We start from the raw sequence: 20,322 nt of genomic DNA, 5'->3' as shown, positions 1-20,322 counted from the left end.
TTTAATCATCTTTTATTCTATCTGTCAGATATAAATTGCTCGATGTCCCAAAACTTTCTCCAGTTACACAACTGCAAATCAGAAGTAATTCTCTTTGATCTATTTTACAGAACTATCAGTCCCTTGTCTGGAAATGTCAAACCTGCAACCAGAAACGTCTCAACATGTGAGCAGTGATACAGGGACATCAGACAACACATCCTGTTTCTCTTATCAAATGATCATCTCATGTGATCACATCTCAGACCAACAGGCCGCTGCATAAAGAGGCTGCACTAAAGATTATCAGCAAAAGAAATCAACCTCAGAGTTCATCAGAAGATGAGTTTCTCTCATTAAAGATTAAGTAAATTGACCAAACACATAATTCTTTTTAAAAACGTTAAAGACATAGTATCCTGATTCTCTTTCTCTCAGAGTCGACACCACTCTTATGTCTGGATGCTACATATGAAGCCACAGCTAGCAGCCTGTTAGCTTAGCTTAGCATAAAGGGTATCAGTAGCTCAGTCCATAGGGACCTGGTTTGGGAACTGGAGGGTCGCCAGTTCAAGTCCCTATCTAGACCATACATGGAATGTGGACTGGTAGCTGGAGAGGTGCCAGTTCGTGTCCTGGGCACTGCTGATGGGCAGACTTCGTCTGCTGGAAGTCAGACGCCGAATACAGCCGATGGGTTCCAAGAATGCTTCCCTCCATACATTACAAAGCACATGCCACACACTCACAAGTTACCTACAACAAGTGCAAGTGCAAAATAGCAGTACATGATTTGAGACAACACAACCCTGTCAAATTTAGTGCACCACACAAGACGTATGTAGTGCAGATAGTGTACTACAAGTGAACTTGTATTTGAGGTACTAACGGAAGTATGCGATTTGAGTCACTGTCTGACTCTGGTGCATGAACCACCCTGATGAGCCCTGAAGCTTCCAGTTGGTCTCTTCTGTAGTTTTCGGCCTACAAGAGGTGTGGAGGGCAGTGAGCTGGTATCAGCAGCAGCCAAGTCAGGTCGAGTCGAGTCAGGTCGAGTCAAGTGACTCTATGGTAGAAATTAGTTATTAGTAGAGTTGTACTGATACCGATACCAGTATCGGAAATGCCTCCGATACTGCCTAAAATGCGATATCGGGTATCGGCGAGTACAGCCTAAGACCTATCCGATACCACGTAATGCCTCACGTCATTACGCATACGTACGCTACAGGCAAATGAAATTGAAACGGAGTGGAGTTTAAAAAACATTCTACTGTAGCATTTAAAATGTCTTTTTTACCAAATTGTGTAGCTGCACTTTAACCTGTGTCTTGATCTGTATCAACACTGGATAATAAAATTAAAAAAAGTTTTATGGCATTCATTCTATTATTATGTATTCATTTCTCAATATTTTACAGTAGTTTTAGGAGTTGAGACATACAACAATTCATATCCCATCCATTTTTATTTTACGCGCTGGTATCGGAACGGTACTCGGTATCGGCAGATACCTAAGGTTCAGGGATCGGAATCGGTATCGGGAAAGAAAAAGTGGTATCGGTACATCTCTAGTTATTAGTGTTGTTTTAAATGTTGATTGGATCTTGAACAAGCTTTTCTTACTTGTGGAACAGAGCTGGAACACTGAACCAAAACAAAGCTGTCTGAAAATAACAATGATCTCTATATACATGGTTGTTGACGGTCAGTTAGTTAATGGTGATTAGTGAATAAACTTTAATCCTGTCCATGTAGTGTAGTCTTCTCTATAAACAGGGAAACCTTTGCTACGTCACGGTAAAAGCTTCCATCATTCTAACCTAACTGTCAAGATTTATAGCTGGTTTAAACTGCTTTCTGTCCAAGGCTGTGGTTGTCTGAAATGGCTGCAGTGTGGTCTGAAGTGTGAATAAGAGTCCTTTTGACGCTGATAGCAGAGGAAACAGGAAACACTCGCTGTTTGTGTGAGATGACACCAAAGGCCGATCTCAGCTTTTTCTTATATTGTGTTCTGACTTGTTTACTCACCTTTTAAAGAATCCTTTAAAATATCACAGCAACTGATTTGTGTTCTGTCTCTGTTTGTCTCACTTGTTGCAGAAGGTGCAGCACCAGCTCCTTGAAAACATTTGATTTTAGTTATAAAAAGCACCTGGTGGAAACCCACACTGACACAGGGAGAACATGTCAGAGCACCTGGAGGAAACCCACGTTGACACAGGGAGAACATGTCAGAGCACCTGGAGGAAACCCACGTTGACACAGGGAGAACATGTCAGAGCACCTGGAGGAAACCCACGCTGACACAGGGAGAACATGTCAGAGCACCTGGAGGAAACCCACGTTGACACAGGGAGAACATGTCAGAGCACCTGGAGGAAACCCACGCTGACACAGGGAGAACATGTCAGAGCACCTGGAGGAAACCCACGCTGACACAGGGAGAACATGTCAGAGCACCTGGAGGAAACCCACGCTGACACAAGGAGAACATGTCAGAGCACCTGGAGGAAACCCACACTGACACAGGGAGAACATGTCAGAGCACCTGGAGGAAACCCACGCTGACACAGGGAGAACATGTCAGAGCACCTGGAGGAAACCCACACTGACACAGGGAGAACATGTCAGAGCACCTGGAGGAAACCCACGCTGACACGGGCAATGGCGGTTTTGGGCGGGGGCCAGCAGGGGCCAGCAGGGGCCAGTGCCCCCGTAACTCCGAGTCCGGCTCCCCCTGTGGCCCCCCCGCCGAGGAGTCGTAGGGGGAACGCGGAATTAAATCGTCTCAACAGGTTGCCGGTCGGACCACTTAAAGAGGCGCACCCAGTGAATCATGCAGAATACACCAGACAACAAGGAAAAGGGCCTGAGTTTTCTAGTGTTTAAATACAGTGTTTCCCATACATTGACTAATTTGCCCTGCCACAGTCTCCAAAAATTGGCCAGATATAAAATGCCTCCGGTAAATGAACGTCACTCTGTAGCGCACCGGCTGGAGCGCCTCCTGAGAATTCTTCGGTTCACCCCTCCCTCCCCCTCACCCTCCCCGGCCTCACCACAGATGTCGCTCTCCTAGCGCTAATGTGAGCCTGAGTTGATAGAGCAGACCGCATTTCTAAGCGGAATATTGAGGAATACTGACATCCACTTAGTGAGCATTCTTGAAAACACCCAGAAAACATCAGTAGAGAATTGTGTGGCTGTATTTAAGACAACTCTGAGCCTGCACGGCAACATACAGCACCATTGAGGTAAGCTCTGAAAACTTTTTCCTTTTCATCTGACTCATGCCTGTCACATCATGTTGATGTAGCGATGTGAAATACGATCCGGAGTTTTCATGGGTCTTTTATTTTGAAAATCGACCGAATATTCTCGTCTTTTCTGCGCCTGACTTCCTGTTTGACTCATTTGGTCTGTGCAAATTGACGCGCTGTCAGAAATAGACCCGGCGCATAATTTTAGCGGAGCGGAGCGCCGAGCCGCTTCTAGGCCGCGGCTGGTGGAGCAGCTTCTTGAATGGCTGCTATTAGCTCCAGCACCCGCGCCTCGGCCGGATCGCACACGCCACGGATCCAGTGGGTTGCCATAAATGGGCCCAGAGGCATTCAGTTACCAGAGGGCTTTTGAAATGCTCTGATTCAGGGTGCTGTACTTGCAAATCGAGGGGGAGGGAGGAAAGCAGTAATTTGTGCCTGTTTGTGTGTAATTTATTTGAATCTCACCTTTTGTTTTCCTTTTGTTTTGCGTATTTTGTATTGTTTTGCGTATATGGAACTGAACCTGTGAGTGTGCGAGTTTTAAAAGAATATTTTGTCTGCACATGATTTTAAATAATAAAATAGCCCTCCAGATGCAGGTCAGTACATCAGTCATTTTTCTTTTGATTACTGAAATGTTTAACCACTAATACTTAGCTGTATTTTAAGTGTAACCCTTCACCATAACATACCGCTAGTGTTTTTATCAGTAAAAATAGAACATTTTTCACACATAAAAAGCACAAAGATGTTGAAATCTAGGCATATTCTGCCATCATAACTTTGCTCTCAGAATTCACCAGATTGATGCCTTTAAATCAAATACAAAATTTTCTCCCGAGGGAGCATGCTCCCGGACCCCCCTACACATATATATCTTATTGTTCAGACTTAGATATTTAACCGTATTTGCATGTGCCCCAGTATCAAAAGGACTGGCCCTAGCTTGGCCCCCCCATTGAAACTGGCCTAGAACCACCATTGGACACAGGGAGAACGTGTCGGAGCACCCGGAGAACAGAGTGAACTTACGGACGAGCCGTTGAAGAGATGTTTGTCCCATGGTAGCTCTTGGTCATGTGACATCATCAAACACTTTGAATGTTTGTCTCAGAGCTGTTCAAACCACCATTTCCTCTGTGGAGGTGGGTGCAGCAGCCGTGTGGTTTCTCTCCTGCAGCTGGTCACTTGTGTTAGTTTCTAATGGCAGAGATGAACGTTGTTGATTGTGATGAAGGATATTTCCACCTGTGTGTATTAGTGAGACTGGAGAAGTTACTGACTGGACTTGACACTTTGTGTGACAGTCACATGGGACAGTGGAGTTTACTGATGTGAGTCCAGAGAGGGAGCAACCAGTAAGAGCATCAACATCAGTGTCACTGGTAAGATCAGACTGTGGAGTCAGTGTTGATGAAGCTGTGTGTAAATGGATGAAATGCTGTAGTTTGTCTCTGTGTTGAGGTGGATCAGTGATCCTGCAGAGTCCTGTCCTCCCTGTGATGGAGGGACATGATGTCACTCTGCACTGTAAAACAAAGACGTCCTCCAACCTCCCAGCTGCTTTCTATAAAGATGGCTCCTTCATCAGGACGGAGCCTGCAGGTCACATGACCATCCGCCATGTAACCAGGTCTGATGAAGGCCTCTACAAGTGTGACATCACAGGTCATGGAGAGTCTCCACCCATCTGGCTCACTGTCACAGGTCAGGAGGTTACCTTTGATTTCAGGGGTTCATTCATCCAGATATTCACCTGACCAGGTGGGATTCTCTCTACAGGTACACCTACAACCACAGCTCCACCCCCTGACTCAGACCATCTCCACCTTGTGTTCAGATTGCTCTGCCACCTGGTGGTGTTCTGTCCGTACTGCATCTCCACTTTCATCATGGTGTCTTTATATTGACAACGGCCCACAGGTATCAATCAATCAATCAGTCAATCAATCAATCAATCAATCAATCAATCAGTCAATCAATCAATCAGGTGTTGATGACTGACAGTTGTCTCTGACAGAACTCTGTCTAACTTAGTCTGACTGCAGGAAATTACCTGCCTGTCTCCATGGTGATAACCCTGCCCACCCAGGCTGAGCAGGGATTGGATGATGACCATGATGATGTCATCACTGCTGTCACCACGGAGCATCACTTCTGAATTGATTTGAAATGAAGCTAAAATGTTTCAGGTCCTTGGTAGATGAGAAACAGTGGAGGACCCAGAACGCTTCCCTGTGGAACTCCACATGTTGTAGTTTGACTTGTAGATGATGTTGAACTCAGGATCTCTGACTCTCTTTAAACTCTTCTAATCTTGTAATGTGAGCAGCTGTGTGTCAGGTTCAGTGGAGCCTGAGAACTCAGGGTGACTCAGTTAAAGCTGACTCATGATTCAGGCCCCTGGACAATGTCCTGATGTGTTTACTGTCGACGAAGCAGTTTTAGGTTCAAATTAAAGCTGATAGTTGTTGTTGATAGTCTGCTGTGAGTCGTGTTGTTGTTCATGTTTGTTTTCATGTCAAGTTTAAAAATTATTTAAATCAAAATCAAATAAAATAAAATAAAAATGATGAACATCTTTTCTCTGTGTGTTTTGTGTCAATGTTATCACTTTCCTCAGAACAAACAGTCTGTTGTAGAGGAAAACCACACAGACACTGCATGACGAGATAAACAAAGAGGAAGGAGGAGGTGTTTACTGTCAAACTGCGGCTGATCTCAGTTCAGCTGCAGAGAGGATGAAACATGTCCAGATGCTGCTGGGTGAGTCCAACCTGCTGGATGTCTCCAGGGTTTACTGCATTTTGATGACACACTATGACACATCTTAATCTGAAGGCTTTAAAAATATTATGATGGTGTTGTTTCTGATTGAACCACTTGGGGTCGCCCAAGTCAGACGTGTTCAGCTGTTATTTCTAAAACTGCATGTAAACAACCAAAGACACAAAAGCAAACCCACCAAAGCACCAATTAAAAACAGACCTTATTATATATATTAAAAAAACTTTATTAAGAAAACATTTAACACAATGTACAAAAGAGAACAGTAATAAAATATCACATATAAAACATTTATCTTTTTGTTTTTCCAAAGATATTTTTGCCTTTAATTGATAGGACAGCGTCAGTGTGAAAGGGGGGAGAGAGAGGGAATGACATGCAGCTAAGGGCCACAAGTTGGAGGCCGCTGCAGCAATTGCCTTGTACATGGGGCGCCTGCTCTATCCACTTTTCAGAGAAAATGAATTGTTAGATTTATGAAAATTATTAAATGTTGCATGTTTTAATTAAGTTTTATCATTAGGTATATTATTATTGTATTTAAATGTAAAATGAATGTGGTGTTTTGTTGATGATATGATATGACTGACCGGGGGGGTTGTGGACCCCAGGAAGACTAGTTGGTTACTACATACTCTCGCCACCAGCCAATCAGAGATCTCCGCCTTCTGATAGTCTGGGGACACTCCTTTCTAAAGTGTGTTTAACACACCGGTGAAAACGGCCGGCAACAAAGCAACGCCTCTTGCATTTTTGAAAAGGACACGCCCTCCCGGAAATGTGTGCTCCCCCTTTTCTCGTCTGCAAGGACACAAACACACAGAGAGCTTGAAAATGGATGCTGAGAGATTTAACTGTTTTATCAAACGTGTGCTCAGTCCACAAGATTGTGGAAATGAAGGACTTACAGCGACTTTGCTTAAAACTTTTAACGCAGTCGGACTATGTTTACGAGCACAAGAGTTCAGCGAGCCACCGAAGGACCGCCCTGCGGATTTACTATTGGTTCTGCAACGTAGGGAGTTTTTTTAAACTCTGAAATTGTATCCGCCCATCTAAACACAAAATCAGGGAGAAAGACATCAGTCTTTAGTTAAGCAAAGCGTCTAAAGACTGACTTGTGAGTCTAGTTACTACGGTACCAGCTAATGGGGATCCTTAATAAATTAAACTAAACTAAACTAAGCCACCGACACCCCAAACATTTATCATTTTTATAAACATACAACATAAGAGAGAAAGTTTAGAAACGATGCTCGGTGGTGACATCAGCCATGACGTCATCATACTGTCCCTCATCATCCTCGTTTGGTGGAGACGTCGTCGTGGAAACAGCCTGGTTCCTTCCTGCAGAGTTAAGTATTAATATTAATTTTAAACATTGATACATCAGGTCAACATTTGTCAATACTTCATTCATCAGAACTAACAACATTCACATCAGCCTCAGCTAACGTTAGCATGCTAACAGGTATGACCTGCATTAGCATGTTAGCCTGCTGATGGTTGGCTCAGTAGTAAAGAGCTGTTAGCATGGCTGCAGACTGTCATTAGCAGGTCAGTGTTACCTGTCGGTCTGCGTCGATATTCACACACCATGAGGACGGTGGAAACTAAGTATGGTAAGGTCACCACTAGGTGGCGTATCACCCCCCACCAAAACTGGATGGACTCTTCAGTGGATGGAGGTGCATCGTAGCGATCTGGAAAAACAAACACACCTGTTCCATATGCTACAGGAAAAGTCAGCGAAAATTAATTTCAGTCAACACATGTGTTTTGTTTAGTTCAATCATTAATGTGAATATTTACATTAAAACCACATCTAATGTCACAGTTTATATATAATGGGACAAAACCTACATATTATTTAATTTATTGATTAAATAAAACAGGTGACTAGGTAGGTAGGTTTACTTTGACAACAGTTAAAAAACATACATGAGTAACTGCAGATCAGTTTCATATACATTAATTAAAAATCGTCAAGAATTAAAATACACAATAAAGCCCAAAGGCTTATTTCCACTGTGGTCCTCGATGACAATAAAAGCTGGCAATTGTGTCAATGACAGGCAAGAGTGGCATAGTTAAAAACAAACAACCCCCTAAAAACGTGATTTTTTCTTTTTTGTTTTTAATTTTTTGTTTTATTGGAACCAGAAAGCACAGAATCTTCAATTAGTCAGCCATTTCCTAAGACTGAATTTAAAATTTCTCTCATTTAAGATTAATTTGAGAGAAACGGGAAGATCACACCACAGGCAAGCTGCAGTGTATGAAAAGGTATTTTTCCCAAACTTAGCTTTAAATTTCAAGGGAACAAAATTTGTTTGGCTGCCTCTGGTATTGTGAGAGTGTGTAGCTCTCACTGGATTAAAAAGGTCAGCAAGGTAGGGAGGTGCATTTTTAAAAGCTATTTTGTGGGCAATGCCCATTTTAATCTGCACCACCCTTTTTTCCACATTTAAGAAATTAATCGTTTTGAAATGGACTGAATCCAAATGAGTGCGGGGATGCAGCTTCAAAACAACTCTAATTAACTTGTTGTGAGCAGTCTGCAGTTTGTTTTTAAGAGACTGTGCAGTGCCACTATACCAGAAGGTGGCAGCATAGTCAAAGTGGCATAGTACTAATGCTCCAGCCAAGGTGTGAAAAGTTGCTGAATCCAGTATATTTGCATTTCTTGCCAGAAATGTTGTTCTGTTGGTAATCTTATTGTGTGCATTCATGGCCATATCCTCTCCTGACAAAATATTATCTATAACACATCCAAGGTAGTAAACTTTTGTTTTTGCCGTAATTACTGACTGCCCAAATTTTACCTCAAAATTGGGTGAAATTCTCAATTTGGGTCTAGTTCCGAAGAGAATGGACTCAGTCTTTCCAAGGTGAAGAGAAAGCCTATTATCGGAGAGCCACCCTGCTACTGACTGAGTTTTATAAGATGAAAATGAGACTTCAAATAAAGATATAATCATGTTAATTTATAAAGCACATTTAAAACAAGAGTTGACCAAAGTTCTGTAAAATAAAATGATTGAAAATTGAAATGAAATTTTAAATGCCCTGACGAAAGTTTCGGATGCAGCTTGCAAATGTGAACGACACAACGTGAGGTCCTATTTATTTTTAGATGTGTAACAATTTCGGACAAAAAACAGTCTCAGTGTGCGAAGGCCTCAGGACTGATTAATAACGGTAAACATCTTCATTCAGTGTTTTTACTGGTTTCAATCAGCTGGTCTGTTCCTGTTGGAGAGGAGGAGACCTCTGTGGATAATTCAGCTCCTGATAAAAAAACCTCCTGAACAATGAAGACTGAAAGAAATCTGTCCAGCAGCAGTTTTTAGCTGGTTGAAATCTGCAGTTTACAGCTAGACGCCACCAAATCGCCCTAAATCTGACACACTTCACCGTTAAAGGAAGAGGGAACAGAAACGGGAATACAAAAATATAAACTCAACAAACCGTCACAACTTTCTCACCTCTGACAAACAGCTGGCTGACCGGAGACGCTCCAACACCGCTGATGTTACACTTGTAGAGGCCTCCATCAGATATGGAAACATTATGGATGGTCATGTGACCTGTGGGCTCAGTCCTGATGAAGGAGCCATCTTTGTAGAAATCAGCTGAGAGGTCGGAGGATCTAACTGCTCTGCAGATCAGAGTGACATTGTCTCCCTCCTTCAAAGGGAGGACAGGAATCTGCAGGATCACCTCTGTGTCTGAACATAGATGGAAAAATGTGTTTGTATGAACCTCTCTGATTCATACTCGTTTTCTTTTTATCGCTCCTACCTGGGACGATGGTGATGTTCAGAGAGTTGCTCTGCTGCTTTGCAGGAGACTCACACCAGTAGGTGGCGCTGTCGGACTGCTTGGCTCCCCGGATGTCACAGCCAGAGGAGGTGAGATCCCCCCATGTACCTCCACAGCTGGAGATCTTGCCATCGGAGGTTGTGGACCTGATGATCTTCCAGCCCTGAGAGCTGCTGTTGTCCCCACAGCTCAGAGACAGGCTCTTATACTCAAACATCTGAGACGAGTCAGGAGACACTGTGAGCAGGGGCGGCTCAGAATCATCTGGGGACACAAACATCAGAGTTAGTGTGCGTTCAGCTGCACTTCCTCTAATGTCCACTAGATGCTACATCATTACTACAGTTACCACCACGTGAACCAGTCAGGTTACAGTTACACTTTACATCCATGTTTATCCAGACACACATGAAGCCATGACTCATATGAAGCCATGACTCAGAAGAAGATGATGTCACAGTCAAGCTGACCTTTGACCTTTTGACCTTCATTATTTTATCCTGTTAGACATTTGTGTCAAGTTTGGTCAGAATTAGTGAAGGAATTCCTGAGTTAAATTTGAGTACTTAGGTCAATTCTGGTACATTGACAGCAAGTCTACCGGAGTCAAATTCCTTGTATGTACATACGTACTTGGCGAATAAAGCTGATTCTGATTCTTATTCTGATTCTGGTTATGGCTGTTTGCGCCAAATTTATGGAAATTCCTTTGAGGCCCTTCACTGCCAAATTCTAATGAGTTCATTGTTAAATCCCAAGTGGACATTTGGCCAAATTTGAAGGAATTACTACAAGGTGTTGTTAAGATATCATCTCCATGAGAATGAGATGGCCGCAAGGGCATAGTGACCTTGACCTTATACCACCAAATTGTAATCAGTTCATCGTTGAGTTCAAGTGGACGTTTGTGCCAAATTTCAAGAAACTGCCTCACGACGTTTTTGAGATATTTGAGAAAGAGATAGATGCAAGGTCATAGTGATTTTGTCCTTTGACCACCAAAATGTAACCAGTTCACCACTGGGTCAATGCTGACATTTGTAGGTACAAACATTGTAAGAACAAACTGGATATGATGGAGAAAACAGCTGATGCACCAGACTGGTTTAACAGAAATAAAACTTAGAGATGAAAATATAAAAATATAAAAAAGACATAAAGTGAACAAAGTGAGTGAAATGACTGGAGGTCTTAACCTTTCATCAGCAGCCAGCTGTGTGGAGACACATCACTGCCGATTTTACAGCGGTAGGCGCCTTCATGAGACTCACTGAAATGGTAGATGGTCATGTGACCATATAGCCCATAATGGATTGAGGAGTTATCTTTCTCGAAGACAGCGGGGAGGTCGGAGGACTTGTTTGTTCTACATCTCAGAGTGACATCATCTCCCTCCATCACAGGGAGGACGGGACTCTGCAGGATCACTTTTTGATCTGAACACAGAGACAAACTTCATCAGCACTGACTCCACTTAAATACTCAAAAAATGACACTGTACAAACGATTTATTTTGAAACACACTGGGTTGGTTGCCAATATGATTTAGTGAGTCACTGCTGTTTCTAGCAGCTTATTAGGCACCAAACATGGGTGTTCTGTAGTGACATCTTGCTGTGTTTCCATCTGATTTTAATGCACCAAACAATGTTTTGTAGCAACGTCACTGTTTTTCAAGCAGCTTTTTAGGCACCGAATGGTGTTTTATAGCTATCTGTCTCTGTTTTTTGAGCAGGGTTTAGGAATCAAATGTGAGTGTTTTGTAGTGACTGGTCACTATTCTTTCAGTGGCATTTTAGGCACCAAATGTGGGCATTTTGTAGCAACCAGTCGCTGTTTTTATAGCAGCTTTTTAGGCACCGAATGGTGTTTTATAGCGATCTGTCTCTGTTTTTTGAGCAGGTTTTAGAAATCAAACATGAGTGTTTTGTAGCGACTGGTCACTATTCTTTCAGCGGCATTTTAGGCGCCAAACGTGGGCATTTTGCAGCAACCAGTCACTGTTTTTATAGCAGCTTTTTAGGCACCAAATGTAGGCATTTTGTAGTAACCAGTCGCTGTTTTTATAGCAGCTTTTTAGGCACCAAATGTAGGCATTTTGTAGCAACCAGTCGCTGTTTTTATAGCAGCTTTTTAGGCACAGAACGTGGGCATTTTGTTGTGACATCTTGCTGTGTTTCCAGCTGATTTTATGGCACAGTATTTTGTAGCAACCAGTCGCTGTTTTTACAGCAGCTTTTAAGTAATAAACATGGATGTTTTCTAGTAACACATGGCTGTTTGTTCAGTGGCTTTTTAGGCACAAATGTAGGTGTTTTGTGTCAGTATATTGCTGTGTCTCCAGTAAATTTTCTTTTAGGCACCCTTACGTGGGTGTTTTGTAATGAATTTTCTGTTTTTTGAGCGGGTTTTAGGCTCCAAACGTGGTTGGTTTGCAGCGACATGCTGTTGTTCATCCAGCAGCTTTTAAGGCTCTACACATGGGTGTTTGGTAGCAACACATCGCTGTTTTTTCATTGAATTTTTAGGCAACAAAAGTGACATCGTGTTTTCAGTAGATTTTTTGGCGCTAAACAGCGTTTTATTGCGATTCATCTATCTTTTGAGCAGCGTTTATGTATCAAACATGGGTGTTTTGTAGCAACCGGTCAATATTTTTCTTGCAGCTTTTTAGGCACCAAATGTGGGTATGTTTTCAACAACGTGTTTTCTGGTGACTGGGTTGTATTTGTTTGCAGAAGTCATACAGGTAGCACGTGTATCATGTCGATGCCAAATCTACAGTTGCATCAAAAAGTGTTATGAAAGAGGAAGAAGAGGAAGTATGTGTGTGACTTGTCCAGAGGGCACATTATGATGTCATTCTATGGATCTTACCAGTGACAGTGATGTTGACGGTGTTGCTGCTGTCTCTGTATTTAGATTGACACCAGTACACTCCGCTGTCGGACACTTTGGCTGTCTCCATGATGCAGGTGGTGGGAGTCTGTTTGCCCCAGCCAAATCCACACTGAGACATCTTTAACCTGGGAACACATCACCTCAGTTTATTAATCATTTACACGTGTGGAGTTTGATTATTAACCAAAAAAGCTTCAGTGCTGCACGTTGGCACTTTTTGGTGAAACATTGCACCTCAACACCAAATTGTTAAAACCGAACTGAGCAGCTCAACGTTAGTTAGTTCTAACATGCCCTCCCTTCTCTTGCATTAAAACAAACCTTTGCATACAGGTCCAGTCCTCAACTAAAACTGTGAGCTAATATTCTTGACGGTGGCGCTGCAGCAACTGTCATGATTCATTATGAATTAGTCGTACATGCTGCAAATGTGCAATTTTCACCAAATGTAGCCTGAAATTAGCAGATTCTTCAAGCTGAATAAAACTATTAAATCCATAACTGTTTTTCTCAAAATCTGAAAAAACTAATCAAACACCTTTCCTCCCACATTTGTCACTCAATCAACACTAAATTATCTACACAGCATCTTCCGAGAGTCCTCCACTAAATATCCAGCCAGGTTTTTGAAATATCAAAAATTAAGCCCACAGTGCATCTAAACATTTGTGTTAACAGCGACTGCAAATTCCTGCTGAATAAATCTAAAATGTTTTTGAAAAAAGGATAAAATTTTGATAATTTTCACAATTTTATCCCAAAAACAGAATTTTAGACAATACTTTGAATTCCATCCTCATGTAAACCACCACAGTCAATGGAAATAAGAACATCTTTTTATAGAGCGTCGATCTTTGTAAAAATAAAACACGATACGCCCATGTTGTCTAAATAAAGCACAACAATTCTCAGAATTTTTGACACTAGTTTGAAATCTTCCTCCACACACAACCTTGTTAACTGTTGAAGTCACAGTGTGAAGACTGTGGTTTCTCACTTGGCAGGAAACTCAATAAGTTCAGGACTCAGTGTCTAAGGTTTTGAGTTTGTGTCGTGTCACAGAGCTGCAATTTGTGTTCATCTTTTTATTAACTGTGACCACGGTCTTCCCCAAACTTCAACCATACTGTTGCATGAACAGATATTTTTTTTAAATCTTGTGATTAAATGTAATTCATTGTTTCATAGAAGCACCAAACGTTCATGTTCTCATCTTGCAGCTGTAAATTTCTGTGAGTTAGTGTGAACCAGAGAACAACACTCTGACAGTGACTCCTGTGCCCAGTAATCACCCATGAAATCAAGGGCTGGATCAAAGCTGATAGCAGATGTCTCATTTTTCAGATTTTTATTAGCTGTAGTGTAAGATGGAGGAAGACTCCCCACTACTATTCATTTTCATTTTATAATTTTTCAAACGCTCCCCGCTTACAAACCTAAAAACCAATTTGTGCAGTGATCATCAGGAATAAGATAAACCTTGATTCATTGTGAGGGAAACTTTTGTGCAGCAGCTGCAGTGCAAAGTGGTAATGAGCAACACATTCTCACCCCAACCCGTCAAACACTGACGCTTGGTCAGTGGCCCTAAATGTTAAAGTATGACGCTCTGGGTGACCCTCAAGCTGGACGTTCTGCGATAGTGCGTCAATTTCGCTTGTTACATGCATCGTGTCTTTTCAAAATAAAGTTAGAACAAAGGAAAAAAAATATTTTCAGATTTACTTCCGTAGGTTTGGGCATCAGAAGCACGCTGTAAGATTTAGAAAAAAACAGCAAAATAGTAACCTTGTTCCTGACGTAATGTAAAGTCATGTAACATACATGATGAAGCAGGATGAAAGCTGAAGTGTTTGGGGCACCATTATCTGCTCAGATTCAACTAAATGTTTCAAAACTCATTAGACGATGCTTCACAGTGCAGTTGGACAATGACCTGAAGCATACTGCAAAAGCAACCAAAGACATTTTTAAGGCAAAGAAGTGGAATGTTGTGCAATGGCCAAGTCATATCATCTGACCTGAATCCAACTGAGCATGTGTTTCTCTTGCTGAAGCCAAAACTGAGGGCAAAACACCCAAAACACAAGCAGGAAGTGCAGACGGCTGCAGTAAAGGGCTGGCAGAGCATCACCAGGGAAGAAACCCAGCATCTGGTGATGCCTATGTGTCCAACACTTCAGGCAGTCATTGACTGTAAAGGATTTGCAACCAAGTATTAAAACTGACTGTTTAATTAATGATTATGTTAGTTTGTCCAAATACTTATGAGCCCTTAAAGTTGGGGGACTGTGTGAAGAAATGGTTGTCATTCCTACACGGTTCATACTACATTTTTGAAAAAAGGCTTAAATGAAAGCTGAGAGTCTGCACTTTAAACAGGTATTCATTGTTTCATTTAAAACCCATTGTGGTGGTGTACAGAGCCAAAATGACGACAACTGTATCATTGTCCAAATAATTATGGACCTGACTGTATGTCAACACGTCAGTAGCGTAGCATGCTACACATCGTAGCATCAAAATATTAGTTATTAAAATAAGTCGTTGACTTTTGGTTTCATACGGAACACAAACAGCAGGTCTGTCCGGAGTCTGTTTGACCCATCCATCATCCCGCCCGTCCTGTGCAGACTTTATCGCTCTTTATTCTAATCCAGTTGCTTGGAGTCTTAAAACACGCTGCCACTTGACGCATCACATACCACCACTAAAGGGTGTCTCTGTGCCTCGGTATCTTACACCAAAGGCCAATGACGAAGTGCCAGTAGTGTCGGGTTGGAAACAGTGCAAATAAAACCAAATACAAACAATAAAGATGATCAGTAAGGTGCAAACCCAAAAAAGTGTACTGGATTCATCAAACACATGGAAAGCTACATCCTTTAGGAATGATGATATTTGTGGTGTAAACTCACGTTACATTTGAGTATCTCCAAACCGACCATTTACCAGAGCTCACATGATCACAGCCCAACGACACTTCTCCATACTCAAAGAACTGAGACCAGCCGGGAGTGACGGTCACTGAGACTGGGAGGGAGACAGACAGACATAGTGTATTAGTTTACTTTCCACCACAGAGGTTCAGACAAAGAGACTCACAAGACCTCGTCAGACAGTTACAGTCAGGGTCAAAGATGTCGCAGGTTCAGCGAACAAATAAAGAAAATAAAACCAGGCAGAGAGGTCAGAAACTGTCAGGATTTTGTTTCCCAAACCACAGAATGGACTCAAAATGTGAAAGTTCAGGGCCCACACATATGAACATTCATACGTCACATCTCACAGGCGGCATTTAGAAAACAAGGATGTGTGCACCTCACGGACTCCAGACCAGCATACACATGGTTTTCTATTCTAGTCTGAGGGTGAGACTGTGAGGTGCAGTCATCAAAACAGAAAGACAGAAACTAAATAATAAAACATTTGACTACATTTGCTGAAGACCTTTCTCTGTGGCCTTAATAAAGCCATTATTATATTGTAATAAACTGTTAATAAAAGCACAGTCCCTTTTTATTCAGGTTCTTTGGATGTATAAAACTGGGTTGTTTGCAACATTAACGTGAGTTAGCTGCTTAGATCCCGCATACAAATATAAACGTTTAAACTTTTGTCAATATGGACATTCTACTCATTAATTAGATTCTGCACACTTCAATCATTCAGTTCATTTCACTGAAACCAGGAGCACCAAAAAATACAACAATTCATAAATTGATATTAAATTGGTGACATCACTTTATGCTATATACATATATAGTTTGTGATGTTTCAGGGCGTAGAAACAACAAGAAAACAGATGAGAGAAACAGACAGGCAAAAGCAAAACTAGGAAACTGGCTGAGGTGAAACAATGTACAAAGAAAAAACACGATAAACTGAAAAACTGAACTGAGAACTGGGAATCATACCATATAGTTTGCTGTGTGTCAAATGCAGAATTATGCAGTTTTGAACACATCACAAATACACAAGGGGCGCAGGGAGATAATGAAGGACAGGTGAAACAGATCAGACAATCACTAAGGCAGGAAAACACACAAAATAATATTAATGAACCTACAAAGTAAAGCAGGAAACAGACTTAACATGAATGAATGACATTAAACAATGAAGAACACAAACAGGGAAAACAAAACCCAGAAAACAAAGACTTACTCTGCCCACCAGTCCACCCTGTGGTTATATGACTCCGCCCACCAGTCCACCCTGTGGTTATATGACTCCGCCCACCAGTCCACCCTGTGGTTATATGACTCCGCCCACCCTACGCTGTAGCCTGACGTGCACATCCCCAGAAATGTAACTACACATCACAGTGACGCAGACCTCCTGTCTGTCTCTGTAAGCTGAAACCATTTCCCTCAGTGGAAACAAAGCTTTGATTTACTTTAATTTCACAGATAAGAAACAATAAATCGTGAAGACAATAAAGCCTCCACACACTGTGTGTGATTTATCCTGGCTGAAATATGAGCAGAGGAAATCTCTGCTAGCTGCTAGGCTAATTTATACAATGTAAAATGCCATAGACTTGTGCTAATAACGTTAGCATGTTGTATTTGTGAGGAAAATGTGTCCAGATAAAGACAAGTGTTTGTCTGTGAATGCTGCGAGTTATAGTGAAGCTGATTTGTGTTTGAAACTGTATCTATTAAGCCATGTTTAATGTGTGTTTAATGTGTGTTTAATGTGTGTTTACTGTGTGTTTTGAATCAACTAAACTTCACAGCACTTTACAGAAACCTCCCCCGCCAACTAGTGTTTGGAGGTGTAACTGCAGAGTGACACAGACACACCACCACACAAGTATAAATGCTCACAACAGCATAGGCCATGTGCGTAGGCTATGGCGTAGGGTCTGCCGCACAAGCATAAATCCGCCTTGAGTGGACATTTGTGCCAAATTTGAAATTATTCCCTCAAGGTGTTCTTGCAATATTGTGTTCAGGAGAAAAGGACGGACATATGTACGTACAGACGTGCGTACTACATAAACGCATGGTTTTGATGTGTTTGCTAAAAAGACTGATGCTGTCGTACTGCTTGTAAGGACGAAGGTCTCTTTGCAACAAGTCGTCAGACAGACAGGAAGCGGTGAGCGTGAGGCGGTGGGCGACAAACACACATTAAATGTCATCCTCTGTTTTACAGATTATATAAATCCGAATACGCTAGAGCAATGATTAAAATGCACTTTCACAAACACTTCAGTCACAAAAATCCACACACACACACACACACACATACACACAAGGCTTGAAACTTACCTCGACTGTGGACAGACGTCGGAAAGACGCACAGCACTGGAACAACAGTCACAGTCAGATCAGAGTGTGCACCGAGTCACACATTTAAATATTCCACTTCAGAAATTCAGTTTTTGTTAAAATGTTTTATAACTTCACAGATCACAATTTAATTATTAAGCACCTTGATTTCCGTCAAATTTACCTGTAATTTTACTTTCTTTTCTTTCTGATGACAATAAATCATCTAAAAAAGTATGAACTGATGAAGCCTCTTGGATAAGAGGTGAAACGTCTTCTAAGACAAAACTAAGTCCAGTTGCGTTTGATTCAATTGACTTAAGAAATCATCTTAACTGAAGGTTTCTGTACTCACAGGTGCAGAGCAGAGCCGCCTTCATGATGTCTGCAGGCTGAAGCTTCACTGACCGACTAGCAGTAAATGTGGTGATAACATCCTGTTAACGATGAACCACAGGGGGGGTGGGAGGAGGATGTGAGAACTACACACAGCAGAGTGGAAAACAGCATATATTCTTTCTTCCTCTTTCATGTATTGACGTTTACTTTATGTATGAAAAATAAGACAAGATAAAATAAGATAATCCTTTAGCAGGGAAATTTGCAAAGTTGTATGTTTTCATCTTTCAGCTGTTGTAAAGATCTGTTGCCCTGAAATAGTTTGAGTCATATTTATAGAACAGGTCTTTTTTAGTTACCTTAAGTAATGCCGCCTCCTCAGCAGGCCTTCTGACCTGTGGTGTTCCCCAAGGCTCCATCCTGGGCCCCTTGTTATTCTACATATACATGTTACTGCTTGGTCACTTCATAAACAAACACAAAATGCACTACCATTTCTATGCAAATGTTCACCAAATACAAAAATCCAAAACTATTTTACAGAACTATCAGTCCCCTGTCTGGAAATGTCAAATCTGCAACCAGAAACGTATCAACATGTGAGCAGTGATGCAGGAACATCAGACAATGCTCATATCCAGTTCGTCTTGTCAAACGATCATCTCATGTGCTCATCTCTCAGACCTGAACCACCCTGATGAGCCCTGAAGCTTCCAGTTGGTCTCTTCTGTATTTTTCGGCCTACAAGAGGTGTGGAGGGCAGTGAGCTGGTATCAGCAGCAGCCAAGTCAGGTCGAGTCGAGTCAGGTCAAGTCAAGTGACTCTATGCTAGAGCTTCGTTATTAGAGTTGTTTTAAATGTTGATGGGATCTTGAACGAGCTTTTCTTACTTGTGGAACAGAGCTGGAACACTGAACCAAAACAAAGCTGTCAGAAAATAACAATGATCTCTATATACATGGTTGTTGACGGTCAGTTAGTTAATGGTGATTAGTGAATAAACTTTAATCCTGTCCATGTAGTGTAGTCTTCTCTATAAACAGGTTAACTTTTGTGGTGGCTACGTCACGGTAAAAGCTTCCATCATTCTAACCTAACTGTCAAGGTTTATAGCCGGTTCAAACTGGTTTCTGTCCAAGGCTGTGGTTACCTGACATGGCTGCAGTGTGGTCTGAGGTGTGAATAAGACTATTTTTGCCACTGATAGCAGAGGAAACAGGAAACACTTGGTGTTTGTGTGAGATGAAAGTAAAAGCCAATTTCTGCCTTTTGTCTCTTATATTGTGTTCTGACTCGTTTACTCACCTTTCAAAGAATCCTTTAAAATATCACAGCAACTGATTTGTGTTCTGTCTCTGTTTGTCTCACTTGTTGCGGGAGGTGCTCGTACACGTCACACAAGACTGATGAGTTTCTGGGATTGTACAGTCAGAGAGGGCTAAACATTTTTTTTTTCCCCCTACTTGTCAGCATTGGTCTTCATAGCTTAGCGCCACTAAAGGGTGTAAGCTTCTTGTGAAGATTGATGCACTGTTAATCTTGCAGTCAAGTATTTTATGCCCATAATGCGTGGTTGTGACCGTCACCCACCCTCCCTGGAGACTAGCCTAACAGCCTTTATTGGAAAAACTTCCTAATTTGAGTCAGAGAGGGCCGTGATACACCAAAGTGTGTCAGGGGGAAAGTAAGGAAACAAGCAAGGGGGAGGGGCAGGTGCTTAAGTCCTGAGTTATATAGTGACAGTGCATGCGGAGAAGAAGGAGGAAAAACAAACAAACAAATAAACAAACAAACAAACAAAAAACAGGGGAGAAACAGGCAGTGTAGCTGATGTATTGTGGCCTTGAGGTGGTTGTGCTCCATGCAGATTATCGAAAATAAACATATACATGTCTACTATACTGTACTGAAAAACAAAACCAAAAGAGAAGTCTATACTGAACACCAAA

General features: G+C 41.8%; 1 protein-coding gene and 1 long non-coding RNA gene across 3 annotated transcripts; one reads left to right on the top strand and one right to left on the bottom strand.

The window, feature by feature from the left end:
• Positions 1 to 4,551: 4,551 nt before the first annotated feature.
• LOC144459744 (uncharacterized) lies at positions 4,552 to 5,056 on the top strand. Its single transcript, XR_013488552.1, has 3 exons — positions 4,552 to 4,630; positions 4,710 to 4,952; positions 5,028 to 5,056. It is a non-coding gene; the product is annotated as an uncharacterized LOC144459744 (long non-coding RNA).
• Positions 5,057 to 6,353: 1,297 nt separating this feature from the next.
• On the bottom strand, positions 6,354 to 18,433 carry LOC117245744 (Fc receptor-like protein 5). 2 transcript variants are annotated; one of them, XM_033609227.2, is made up of 9 exons: positions 18,390 to 18,433; positions 18,035 to 18,070; positions 15,677 to 15,791; positions 12,735 to 12,883; positions 11,054 to 11,293; positions 9,837 to 10,121; positions 9,521 to 9,763; positions 7,601 to 7,735; positions 6,354 to 7,379 (listed from the first exon to the last, which is right to left on the bottom strand). In XM_033609227.2, exons 1-9 carry the CDS (start codon positions 18,412 to 18,414, stop codon positions 7,276 to 7,278), a joined length of 1,332 nt encoding a protein of 443 aa, XP_033465118.2. In that variant the 5' UTR covers positions 18,415 to 18,433; the 3' UTR covers positions 6,354 to 7,275. The 2 variants fall into 2 exon arrangements, with proteins under 2 accessions (XP_033465118.2, XP_078020400.1); XM_078164274.1 differs by lacking the exon at positions 11,054 to 11,293.
• Positions 18,434 to 20,322: the final 1,889 nt, after the last annotated feature.

Source organism: Epinephelus lanceolatus, chromosome 22 (assembly GCF_041903045.1).
Source record: "Epinephelus lanceolatus isolate andai-2023 chromosome 22, ASM4190304v1, whole genome shotgun sequence".
In the NCBI taxonomy this organism is placed as follows: Eukaryota; Metazoa; Chordata; class Actinopteri; order Perciformes; family Serranidae; genus Epinephelus; species Epinephelus lanceolatus.
Note: the sequence above shows the minus strand (reverse complement) of the source record. Positions and strands in the feature narration are given on the sequence as shown.